The sequence below is a fragment of the Pholcus phalangioides genome, unplaced genomic scaffold (assembly GCF_987345545.1).
Source record: "Pholcus phalangioides strain wild (caught in Gottingen) unplaced genomic scaffold, Ppha-v1.0 ptg000022l_1, whole genome shotgun sequence".
NCBI classification, from domain to species: Eukaryota; Metazoa; Arthropoda; class Arachnida; order Araneae; family Pholcidae; genus Pholcus; species Pholcus phalangioides.
In genome coordinates this window covers 22105054-22117530 of record NW_028301615.1, presented here as the reverse complement: position 1 = coordinate 22117530, position 12477 = coordinate 22105054, and the positions used below count along the sequence as shown (strand labels likewise).

Here is a 12477-nt window from a genome sequence, read left to right as displayed (position 1 = left end):
CTCCACAAAATAGATCAGCATGTACGTCTCATCCTCCAGAAAAATTCTGATGACGTTGCAAAAAGTTTCAAACACGAAAAGCGGTAATTTTGTGTGTTTCCATCAGCAAAAATAAACAAACAAACAGAAAAAATATTCTCTCCACGTCACCTTCGCGATCCGAAACGAAAGTTCGAAAAATGGCCATCTCTTGCTTCACTATCCTGGAACAAATTTAAATTTTTACAAACTCTTAATTTTTCCAACGAAGATGCCTCAAAATCGGATCACTGTTGACATCAAGGAGCAAAATTTCCAGGGGATTAGTTTAGAAAAATCGGTTAAAATCTACGACATCGGGATCGTGTGGAAAATCAAAAATTTCGAAAACACATACCGTGTGTACAAAAAAAATATGTGTGTAACCTACTCGTTTTCCCAACTGACAACAAACTAATTTTCTTACTACACAAAACACATGACACATATCTACTATTTGACACAAAAATATGACACATAAATATGATATGAATAACTCTCGATTTCAAAAACTCTATGTCATATGTCAAAAGGGGGGAAAGTGTGACATGACTTTTCCACCTTGACATATTACCGACGGATCTGGAAAAAAATTTTTCACGCAGGGAAAATTTTTAAAGACTGAACATTCACAAAGAAAAACAGGTGTCAGGGTAAAGAGCTGAGGATATGTCACTGTTTATGCCAAAAAGAAAAATGAATGAAAGAGTGACTGAGTGAGATGTCTGGCAATACCAAGTGTGGTTTTAGTAGAAAAGAACAAGTGCAAACGCTATACCATTCCATAACTAACTTCTGAGACGAGGAAAAAGAATATTGTCCACGCAGACGAATAAAATCAAAGTGTGTCACCTGAGCAAGTCCATCAAAGTACCTCATGTTGATTCTCCTTCACAAAAAAATACAAAAATACTACTTCCAATTCACCAATGTCTTCCTGGCTAGGACTCTGCACACAAACTATGAGAACGTAGAAGAAATGAACGTACAAATACTTGAATCATCAATACGCAACAGTGATCTGGTGTTTCACAGATACGACAAATAAGATCTGGTGTTTCACAGATACCACAAATAAGATCTGGTGTTTCACAGATACGACAAATAAGATCTGGTGTTTCACAGATACCACAAATAAGATCTGGTGTTTCACAGATACCACAAATAAGATCTGGTGTTTCACAGATACAACAAATAAGATCTGGTGTTTCACAGATACAACAAATAAGATCTGGTGTTTCACAGATACAACAAATAAACAAATTTCAAATCTACAAACCGACTTCTTCTGATTGTCCACAATCATCTACATCATTACATCCATGGTTAACACTGATTTGCTATCAGAATTTTTTTCTCTTCTCGCTTTTGTTTTCCTCCTTTTTTTTTTCTGGAATACTCAAGTAACAACACATGATTAGTATTCAAAAAGTGACATTTTTCTGCACATATGGACATTTGTTATGCATAAGAAAATATATATTCTTTAGAACATGTTACATAAATGAAAAATACATCCAAGCATGTGAGATTTCCCGTCTCTCTCTCATTCTGGCGGTCTGGTAAAGGTAAACAATGCAACTTGTTACAGAGACATATGAAATAGTGAATGAAAAAAAAAAATTTTAATGTGGTCTCGAGAGGGGGGTGCTGTGACGTGGCAAAGATGTAGAAATCGATTATGGATTGAAAACCAGGATTTCGATGAGTTGCAATAGCCCGACCTCTGGCTCCCAATCCTCGCTCCACAGTCAAAGACCCTACCTTCAACTGTAGAACTAAGCGGATTAATGCCGGACAAAAACGAACAAGCCGAATTTGCCCAAGCAAACTGGCCCGAACCGGATCGCCAGGGGTTTACCTCGGGTGGTTTCCGGTAATCACAACCCTAGGGTCTAAAGAAACTTGCGAAGTTAAAAGTGAGAAAACAGGGTATAAGGGATTCCTGTTCACCATGGTCACAACACCAGCCTACGTCATAAGACAAATCTTTCAAAAAAAAATGGCGACAAACATTTTCATGACATATATACTGAATACTTGAGACATGTATCATCTTACAATATTTCTTTGTCTAGAGACACCAATTCTCATGATCTACACATGTTCAATGAACGTCTGATTTTTCCGAAAGTTTGCACTGGAGAGTGAGAAATTTGGGCTAGTTTGACAAATCCTTTCTCTTTTTGTGTATCCCTATGTAGGATTTGAATTTGCACAAACTGTGTGTGTGTGTGGTTACAGCCTAATTTTTGAAAGAAAAAAAAAATATTTGGCAGCTCAATCACCTTTCCTAAAGAAGACACAGCAGTTACATATCATCAATGTATGAAAGAAAATAAAACTTGAATATGTATGTTCACATATTTCTCCTGAGCACATTCACAATTAGTTTTGATTGTAAACACAGAAAACAAAAAAATAATGAGTAATTCTTACATCACACATTTTATAGCATGAACGTGAACAGTTCTACAAAACACCAAGCCTTTTATATGTCAAATAATTATTACACAATATACTTTTAGAAACAACAAGTATTCAAAGAAAATTATAACGTTAAAACAAATATATATACGTATACAGCTGAAATATAATAATGTAACTAGTCCCGAAACCTTGCAGGTCGAACAATACTGGGACGAAGGTTATGAAATTGGTTATGTCTTCGAACAATAGGCACATTACGTCTGGAAACAACAGGCACATTACATGACTTGAACAAAGGAATGTCACTAAATGACAACAAAGAAGGAGTATTACTCATGTACTGTGTCTCTTCGTTCGACTCTGGCTTTTGGGAATTACTGGACTGATTTTGATCTACGTTAGAGTCCAAAGAAATAGGTGGAGATTTTGTATGTGGTCTTGACAATCTGTCCACATGTACAACCTGGGTATCCTGCTTATTATCGACTTTCTGGATACGAAAACTCACTGGTGACAGCTTATCTACTACTTTGTACGGTCCTGTATTTTTCTTGAAAAATTTCTTCGAAAGGTGAGGTGGCACTTTAGGAGTGAAAAGGTATACATGGTCTCCAACCTGTATGTTTTTGTCAACTGCTTTCACTGAACGATTCGACTCCTGGATTTCTGCTGCAACACGAAGATTCTTTTTAACCACTTCAAAGGATTTTGAAAAACTTGATACATGAAATACTTGGACAAGTGGACGTTTTCTGTCAACTACCAAAAGATTAGACGACACACGAGGTTTGACAACAATGGGAATGAATATCTCTGAGTGTGGAGGAATTTTGACTTGTTTGGTTGACCTACCATATGCTATTCTGTGTGTAGTTGACCATTCTTGTTTAGAGTCTGGGAATGTCAGTATCATACCATTTGAAGAAAACGTGAAGTGAGCCTTGTGCTTAGTCAAGAAGTCAACTCCTAAGAGAGCTTCATACAACTGTGACGAACTAGCAGGAATAACAAAAAATGTCTGCTCTACTGTTTTGTCCAAAATTTGGAAAGAGAGAGTGATAGTGTCTTGAATTTTAAGTGTTTCTCCGGATACACCTTTAATGACAACAGGCGTTATATGTGTGTACTTATGAGTCAATTGATTGTTTCGACACCAAACATGAGAAATCAGAGTGAGCGAAGCACCTGAATCAACGAGACAAGGGAGTTTACGACCATCCACTGTGACATCAACAACTGGTAGTGATTTGTCCGACTCAGAACAGTCTACAGTCTCTTCATTTGTCTGCACATTGTCTTGAAAAGTGACCCTTCTTGGAGAAGAGGAGCGTGCATTGTTTCCATTTGTGGTTTTTGGTGATGTAGACCTAGTTTCATGTTGTTGTAACTGTGTATTCTCATTACGTGTGGAGTGTGAGCTTCTGACAGGACGACTCTGGTTAGGACGTGAAAACTGTGGACGATGAAATGACTGGTTACGAGAAGAGTGTCCACGTGAGTAAGTGTTAGACTGACGAGAAGACTGGTCTCTCAACCTTTTGCGGCATTCTCTAACAACATGGCCAGGATATCCACAATAAAAGCATGTAACTGGATGCTTACGAATGTCACTGTAGGGTACATTTTGTGACTGGAAGTTTTGTGGTTGAGCACTTTGAGTAGACGAATGAAAATTTGGTGAACGAGAACGAGTAGTTGGTACACTAGCCTGAGTTGAAAGTGACAATTCTTTCAATGACTTTTCAAGTGACTGTACCTTATCCATAAGTGACACTAGCATGTCTGAATCAACACTGTGTGACACTGAGGGAGTCACGTGCGACTGCACTTGTGGAAGAGATTGTTGAGGTGTAGTTTGTGAAGCTACGGCAGCCCAAGCTGTGAGATCAGTCATATTAGTCACCGACTCAATTCGGTGAGCGATCTGCACTGCAGCTTGAAATGTGGTGGGACCTTGTGTCGCCATCAACTGTCTAAGTGTGGGTTTGACACCATGAGTAAATCTAGAAAGGAGGAGTGAATTCCTCAAGGTCGTGACAGATTCATCCTCACCTTCAGTGACTGGCACTGCTTTACGAGAAAGAGCTTCCAATCTGTCTGCAAAGTCTTTCACTTTTTCATCATCCTGTTGGACTGAACTGGTGAGCTGTGCTAATGTGTGTTCAGGAGTGACATGAGCATCGAAACGCTCAATTAAGTATTCTCTCAATTGATCGTAGGTAAGCTGAGATACTCTGTACTCATTTTCTCGCAAGTGTGAGGCCACCTTGCCTGCACACTTCTGCAGTACAAGTTGTTTTTTCTGTGGGGCATTCCATCCTGCCAATGCAGCAGCACTGTCAATGCAACGAAACAGTTCACGAGCTGAGGGTTCAGCTGTGCCAGAAAATATGGGCAAATTATTATAAGCACCCATGAGAATAGGCCACAGAGCTTGTGTATCTTGTGCTTGTGCCATGGTCAATGTTGTGTGTCACTCAAAAGAAATCAATGAGATGTAGAAGAGAAAAAAAAAAGTGAAAGAGGTCACTCCTAAATGATTCTATCAACAATACCTTGTATCATGTATTTCAACTGTTACAACAAAATGACAAATGCTCCAACTCAAAAAAAAATATATGTACACATATATATTATATACTTTCAAATGAATTTTTTTTTTTGTGTGTGACTTGCCTGACACATTGACAAACTTGATGCATTTCAACAAACAAACAAAAGAGAAACCTTGTTAGCTTACAGTGTGTTGCACTGAGCACTCCAATTCGAGTGGGAACGGCACCATTATGTTATGGGGTATTTTCTATATTAGAACACGGCACCAATATATTATGGTGCAAGAGAGATATTTTAAATTTACAATAATATTTATGAGATCTATGAACATTTTACTCCTTATATGAATATCGTTCAACACTTTGGCCAGTGATTCGAATAGGGCATACAGAGCGTGGTTACCTTGACCACAAATAACCCTTATCAACGGGGAGTGCTAGTGTTCCATCTTAATTAACATTTACCACATGAAAACAAGTAAAAAAAGAACCAAATCACTACAAGGTCACACATACACATAGATAATAGTTATGATAATTAAATTTTAATTACTTTTCTTCCCTAAAGATATTTTAACAATACAGCAGCATCATTTAAAATACTTCGAAATTGACATTGAGCAAATTCAAAAGTCTCTCATTGCAGAAAAAAAAAAATACTTTTCCAACGACAACATTTAACAAACCTCCACTTTAAACAGCGAAACAAACATATCAAAAATAAACACAAAATTGTGCATTGTCATAGCGATCATTAGAATTAAGACACATTAAAGAAATTCCTACTTAACTGAAAATTCAATGGGGGGAAGTTTGATCTAACCTCAAAGAAATCATGATATTAACAAAAACTTTATAAATTTCCGGATCACCGCCATGAACTCAATGAAATGGTGAATGAGAGAGAGAAACAAAGAGGAAATACCTCACATACTCACAAATTCCGAGTGACTCGATGTTCTGCCACCCAGGGGTCAGTGTTCCTGCCACAGTTCCTGGATCTCGAATCAAGTTCAAGGGGCATCGGGAAACAGGCGGCCTATCCATAGGACAAAACTCTCCGGATCCTTATCCGCTCTGCTCTGGACATGGTGACAGGCTTCAGGATTGCCTCGGCAAAAAAAATGGAGATACTACTGCGGTAGCGAAAGCAACATCTCGCGAGAATGATTTCACATTACTAACATCAAATTAACCGCGTTTTTCTCGACGAGAGAAAACACGGAAGACTGCACCAAAACTGACCAACGACTAACCAAAACTGACCAACCCACCGACGTTTCGAGGGTATAAGTAAATTGAAAAGTGGGCGTGGCTTCGAAAATGCGCACACTTTGATTCGTGGCGTAAATGTTTACGACATCAATTTTGACCAATTAAGGTGAAAGGGCAAGTCTAAAATCTGGACAAAATAACGCCCTGAACGAAACTTTCTTCCTACGGGGAGACTCTTCTGATCCCAAGGACAATGCACTAAATGTTATACAAAAAGGAAAACGCTTAATTACGTACACACATCATTAAAAAAATACAAATCAAATTTTACCATTAGATGGGAAATTAATTCCGCGTTCCAATGATAGGTCACATGACATACTTCGACGCATAATTAATGATACAGGAAGAATTTCGTCATATGACAAAGAAAATTAAAAAAATTAATTAACACATGATTTTAAATTCAAGATAACACATAGAATACACTTTCTTGAATTATCTAAATATTTTCCAATCAGAATCATTATTCAAATTCAACATTAACAAATATCAACGGCACGTGTGTAAGTTTCCATTTAAAAAAAAAGAAATTATTAATGAATTACTTAATTAACGACTCCACAAAATAGATCAGCATGTACGTCTCATCCTCCAGAAAAATTCTGATGACGTTGCAAAAAGTTTCAAACACGAAAAGCGGTAATTTTGTGTGTTTCCATCAGCAAAAATAAACAAACAAACAGAAAAAATATTCTCTCCACGTCACCTTCGCGATCCGAAACGAAAGTTCGAAAAATGGCCATCTCTTGCTTCACTATCCTGGAACAAATTTAAATTTTTACAAACTCTTAATTTTTCCAACGAAGATGCCTCAAAATCGGATCACTGTTGACATCAAGGAGCAAAATTTCCAGGGGATTAGTTTAGAAAAATCGGTTAAAATCTACGACATCGGGATCGTGTGGAAAATCAAAAATTTCGAAAACACATACCGTGTGTACAAAAAAAATATGTGTGTAACCTACTCGTTTTCCCAACTGACAACAAACTAATTTTCTTACTACACAAAACACATGACACATATCTACTATTTGACACAAAAATATGACACATAAATATGATATGAATAACTCTCGATTTCAAAAACTCTATGTCATATGTCAAAAGGGGGGAAAGTGTGACATGACTTTTCCACCTTGACATATTTACCGAGTAAGTGAGCGAGTCTGACTATATGAGTGACCAAGTTAGTGGAGGAGTGACAGAGTAACCGTATGACTGACCAAGTGAGAGAGCGATTGAGTGGGTGACCTTATGAGTGACTCACTCACTTGATCATTTGCTCATCTACTCACTCACTTGATCATTTGCTCATCCACTCTCAAAATATGTCGATGAATTGTTTATCAGTGAATTTTCCTACGGTGAATTACCATGTTGGTGAATTGCGAGGCGAAGAATTTCCCCAGCTGTGAGTTTTCCTTGCGGTAAATTGCTTGGAGGTGAATTGTTGGCGATGAATTTTCCGCGCATGAAATTTTCTGTTTCCCCAACAGGTTAATTGCCCTCAGTCTGATTTTCGCCATAAAAGGTGATGGTGGGGGTTATGCAACTTCCCAAATATGTTATTCGAGCAACGAGTACTCATATGTAAAAATTATATTATATGCAATCTGGGTAAGAAATTATAAGAGTGATCGAAAATTTATTGATGCGCGTGACAGAAAAAGGTTTTCTTTTACAAGCGTCCTCTGCTGGTGATTCAAAACACCAATTTCTGAATTGATGCGTGTTACGACAATATAATAAAAAGCTCTTCTTTTAAAGAAATTTGTATTGCAAATTATCACTTTTATAAAATTTGTGACAGTTGAGCTTAATTATAGAGAAATTTTATGCAATTAAATTATCGGCCAGTAAATTTTTTTCTTATTTTGCTGTAGTCGAAAAATTTTGATCCGTTTCAAAACAGTTTCGGTATCGTCTGCGCGCAAATTGATTTCGTTTTTAGCGACATCTGTCATTGTCTATAGACGACACTTGATTTTACACGAAAACTTTGGTGATATCTTCATATTTTCTTCTTTTTTTTCATTCGAAAAATCGATTCCTCAATAATTTACGTAATACTTGATTAATTTGTTAAGTCACACCCGCTTATAAAATAATCTGATACAGTGCCATATCGGTTAATACGATGTTTCTTCTGCCTTCATGAGCCTTAACCATTGAAATAAAGCCCGTTGCAATATATTCCTAGTGCAGGGGTTCTCAAACTTTTTCCACCCGTTTTTTCCCTATTCAATGCTTATCCGCGGGCTCCCCAGAACTGTTTAGCAAAGGATATTTTCAAAAAACCTTTATCAGGGGCGCTGCTGAGCAGTGACCCTCTGCACCAGAGCGCCGCGGCGTACAGTTTGAGAACCCCTGCCTTAGTGATTATTAATTATGTATTGAAAGTAGTTTGTAGTAGTATTGGAGTAGTTTTTTCTTGGTGTCTTTTGTTTTTTTGCTAGTTTACATACTTACTCTCGTTAATCCTAATACCAGATCTCGTTAACATGAGGCTCCCACCAGTGCCGGCTCTACCGCCAAGTGCCACACACAGTCTCTCACACTGAAGCCAACCCAAAGTATAAAAACAAAAATGTTCGGCATGGCTTAATATTTCTTAATTAGAGGCTCAGTACTGGGTTCAAACATTTGGCGGCCCATTCATTCATAGGGGGTCAGCTGACAAAGCCAAAGCATAAAGACCTTTTCATTGTTTTAACTAGAAATTTACTAGGAAAATAATATGGCTCGCTAACTCCTCTCAACCAGAACTTAAAACGAGGGCAATCGCAGCAGCACCGTGAGCCCCCGGGCAAAAATATATTTTGCAGCCCCAACCATTTGAATTTTTATTGAGGCCTTGTTGGCCACTAAGCACATGGTACTGTGTACCTACACACATGGTACTGTGTGCCCGCGGGCCATGCGTTGAAAACACCTGCCATAATCACAGATATAGTAGAAAGCCGCAAAGTTCGGTCCTATCGGAGCGGGGGTTGATATTTGTCACAGCCGTCCTAAAGCACGGACAAGGGTTCTAAATTTCAGGGTGGGGGGTCGTGATGATTAAATTCGGTATTGTGATTACCGAGAGTAGATATGCAAATTGATAGGCACTTTTTCAGCTAAGTAGGGGCCCCAAGAACATCACTTTGCCGTCGAAGGGGCATGGTGCAGTTAAAACGGCTCTGGCATCAATGTTTGCTAATTAACGAACTCGAGGTGACCACCGATAGACAGCGCCTTCACTTCCAACCCATCTCACTAATGGCAGTAAATTGCAATATAGCGATGTGGCCAGAGTTGGTGTTTGGTGAAGTAGTAGTAGTAGTAGTGTTTGCTTATAAGACGCAGGAGTCAAATGTTTAGGGGGGAACCCAACGATGTCAACATCGCGCCCTAATCAGCCATAGTATGGAAATGGAGTGTTTGATTTGATTCTGACACCATTACGCAATTAATTACATTATTTCTTTTTTGTCCCCCTACAGGTGCCACTTTTGGTTTGTGGAACAATCTAAATTGTCCGGCGCCGCGATCACCAGAAAATGGGTTGAGCTTTATATTCCGTAACGGTGAGCTGGTACATTTCCGTTGTCATCCAGGATACATGATGATGGGCAAGGCTGTGGCGTATTGCGTCGACAACCATTGGACGGCACCCGCGCCCGAATGCATACGGATCAGAAAAGGTATGTAAAGAAGGACGGCTCTCAAAATTAATAGGATAACTGCAATGCTGTATTCGTTTTACAGTTATGTGATGATATTAATTCGTATCTTGTTTTTAGGATCCCGAAGGACGGTCATGAACCCGAGCACCGTTGCCATCCACGACGACAGCAACTACTACAGGCACGAGCAGAACGACCCGGCAGTCGACAACGGCGAGAACGTCACCACCTCGACGATGCCCAGCCGGAGCGAGATCAACAAGAACCTGTTCAACTGGGACAATAGATCAAGGAGAAAGACCGTGTACGGCGACGGACCTCGAAGAGTACCCATCATAAACGGGATATGGCCGGGCCAGGATATACAGCTGATGGCCCTGGGACCGCAGACAACACCACCGGGTCCAGTGGACCTGATAAGGGAAGAGATAAACATTGCCGAGCTACGCCACAAGCAGTACGAAGAAGTCAAGAAACAGAGACACGAGAACCCGAACCTGGACCTGCTGCCGCCGAAACGTCGCAAGAACAAGAAGGACAAGAAGCGCAGGAACTACTTCATCAGCAACGACGTCAACGACTACGGGGCGAATCGGGACACCTTGATCTCGCTGGGGACGACCCACGACGGGAGGGCGCTGTCGATAGCCCGGGTCCGACCTTCGAACGACAGCAATTTGACCGAGAACGACCTGCACAGATACCGGCACGGCGACCCTTCCTCTAAGAAGAAGAGGGGCAAGGGCAAGAAGTGGAAGAACCGCAACAAAAACCACCACCAATCGAACAACATCATCGCCAGGTCGTCGAGGGTGGACACCAGCGGCGTCGGACTTGACGACAGCATGAGCCGCCACCGATTCAAAGCCAGCAAGAGATCCAAATTCAACAGGAACGAGATCCAAGAATTCAGGAGGTTGCCGGTCTCTCACGTCACCCTAGAAGAGGCGACTGCTGCGAGGAGTAATCTCGCCAGTTACGACACGTCCTGCGTGGAATCCTTCTACGGCAGGGACGTGCCAATGATCGCGCCCCAAATCGCCAACGCTTTCGTCTACCGATACGAAACGAAGAAGAACAAGGACTACCCTTTCAACAGCTACATGCAGGTCAAATTCAAGTGCATGAACGGTTACATGTTCTCGGACAGAGCCGTTCAGGTACTCAACTGCAAGGAGGCGAGTTGGGTCGGCGAAGTGCCCAAGTGTGTACCGAAGACGGAGTGAAACTTTTATTGGAATGGGACACAATGATCCTCCGTCTGTGTGAAAGGAACAATCGGACACCAAACACCCATTTGATTACTTGATTTTTCCTGTAGAAAAAAAACTTTTTTTTGGGAGTTTGCGATCATGTCTGCCACAGTTGTAGTCTTCTCGAATTGTAAATAATATGTACGCATTTTTCATTTGAGACGTATGATCAGAGGGAGGGAATCGACCTTCTCTCCTGAAAAACCTGTGTGGACACGTGACAATGAATAATTTATTAAATACACACGCAGAGAAGTTCAGATTTCTGTGAATGCTTGTGAAAAAATTTCTCTCTTCAATAAAACAATTAATTGCCGTTTTACTCGTTGTTCGAAATACCGAGCATTACCGCCTTCATCTTCTCTATCATTGCCTCTCCAATTACAATAATACCTTGTCTTACAATAATCCCTGATTTACAGTTTTAAATTATTCAACAAATCTACTTACTATCAATTGAATAGAGTCTCTGTTCGTAAAAACATTAAAAATCAATTGAAAGAGAACAAATGGATGATTTTTTTTTTAAAAAAGCGGTTTGCACAAATATCGGAGGTTGATAGGATTAATTTTTTTGAATCCCGTGTTCCCATCATCTAGATATTGAGCGTAGTAGTCTGCTCAATCTCATTCTGTGAGGATCTGAATATTTTTTCTTTTTAACATGAAGTTCTTAAAGTTACGTATAGATGGCGTAAGCATATATATATTCTAGGTTGTTTTTTTACCCTCTAATTCTGTAGCAGGTTTGCTTGTACTATAGAAGACGGGTAATACATTGTTGAGTAGTGTGATAGAGCACCTGCCTGTTTATGGGTTCTAACCCAGATTCCGTTTGTATGATATCTTTCTCTTTTTTTCCGATTGTATTTTTTCAGTGAAACCTGTACGAAATAGAACGTCGAAAGACTGAAATAATATTCCATTTTAACCACTTTACGATCAAGGACGTAATATTGCGTCCAAACGCCAGTATAGAATAAATTCAAACAAGTCTATCTGCTTTCTTTCCTCTCTCCTCACCACCACAAAACTTTGTTGCGACCCTATAAAAAAGTAGTTCTTTTCATCTCCGTGATGAGGAGGAAAAAACTTCTATTGTAAGGTTAAATAGGTTGTACTATACGCATGTATATAAAAGGGGAAAGAAACACGTGAGGGTGAAGAGAAATATACTTCATACACATTACAGATAAGAAAAAGTATAGTAATATACTGTTTTCTTTCTCTCACTGTTCTTTTTTCCCCTTCCCTAACATGCCATTACGTTAGAAC

At 39.5% G+C, this 12477-nt stretch overlaps 1 protein-coding gene across 1 annotated transcript in view; it reads left to right on the top strand.

Annotated features, from left to right (window-relative positions):
• Positions 1 to 11725, top strand: part of LOC149070001 (uncharacterized) — a 48614-nt gene extending 36889 nt beyond the window's left edge. The window contains exons 2-3 of the mRNA XM_089249719.1: positions 9767 to 9967; positions 10067 to 11725. Of these exons, the coding sequence (XP_089105845.1) occupies positions 9767 to 9967; positions 10067 to 11175 (1310 nt within the window). The 3' untranslated portion in view covers positions 11176 to 11725. The remainder of the gene's footprint in view (positions 1 to 9766; positions 9968 to 10066) is intronic.
• The last annotated feature ends 752 nt before the right edge of the window (positions 11726 to 12477 follow it).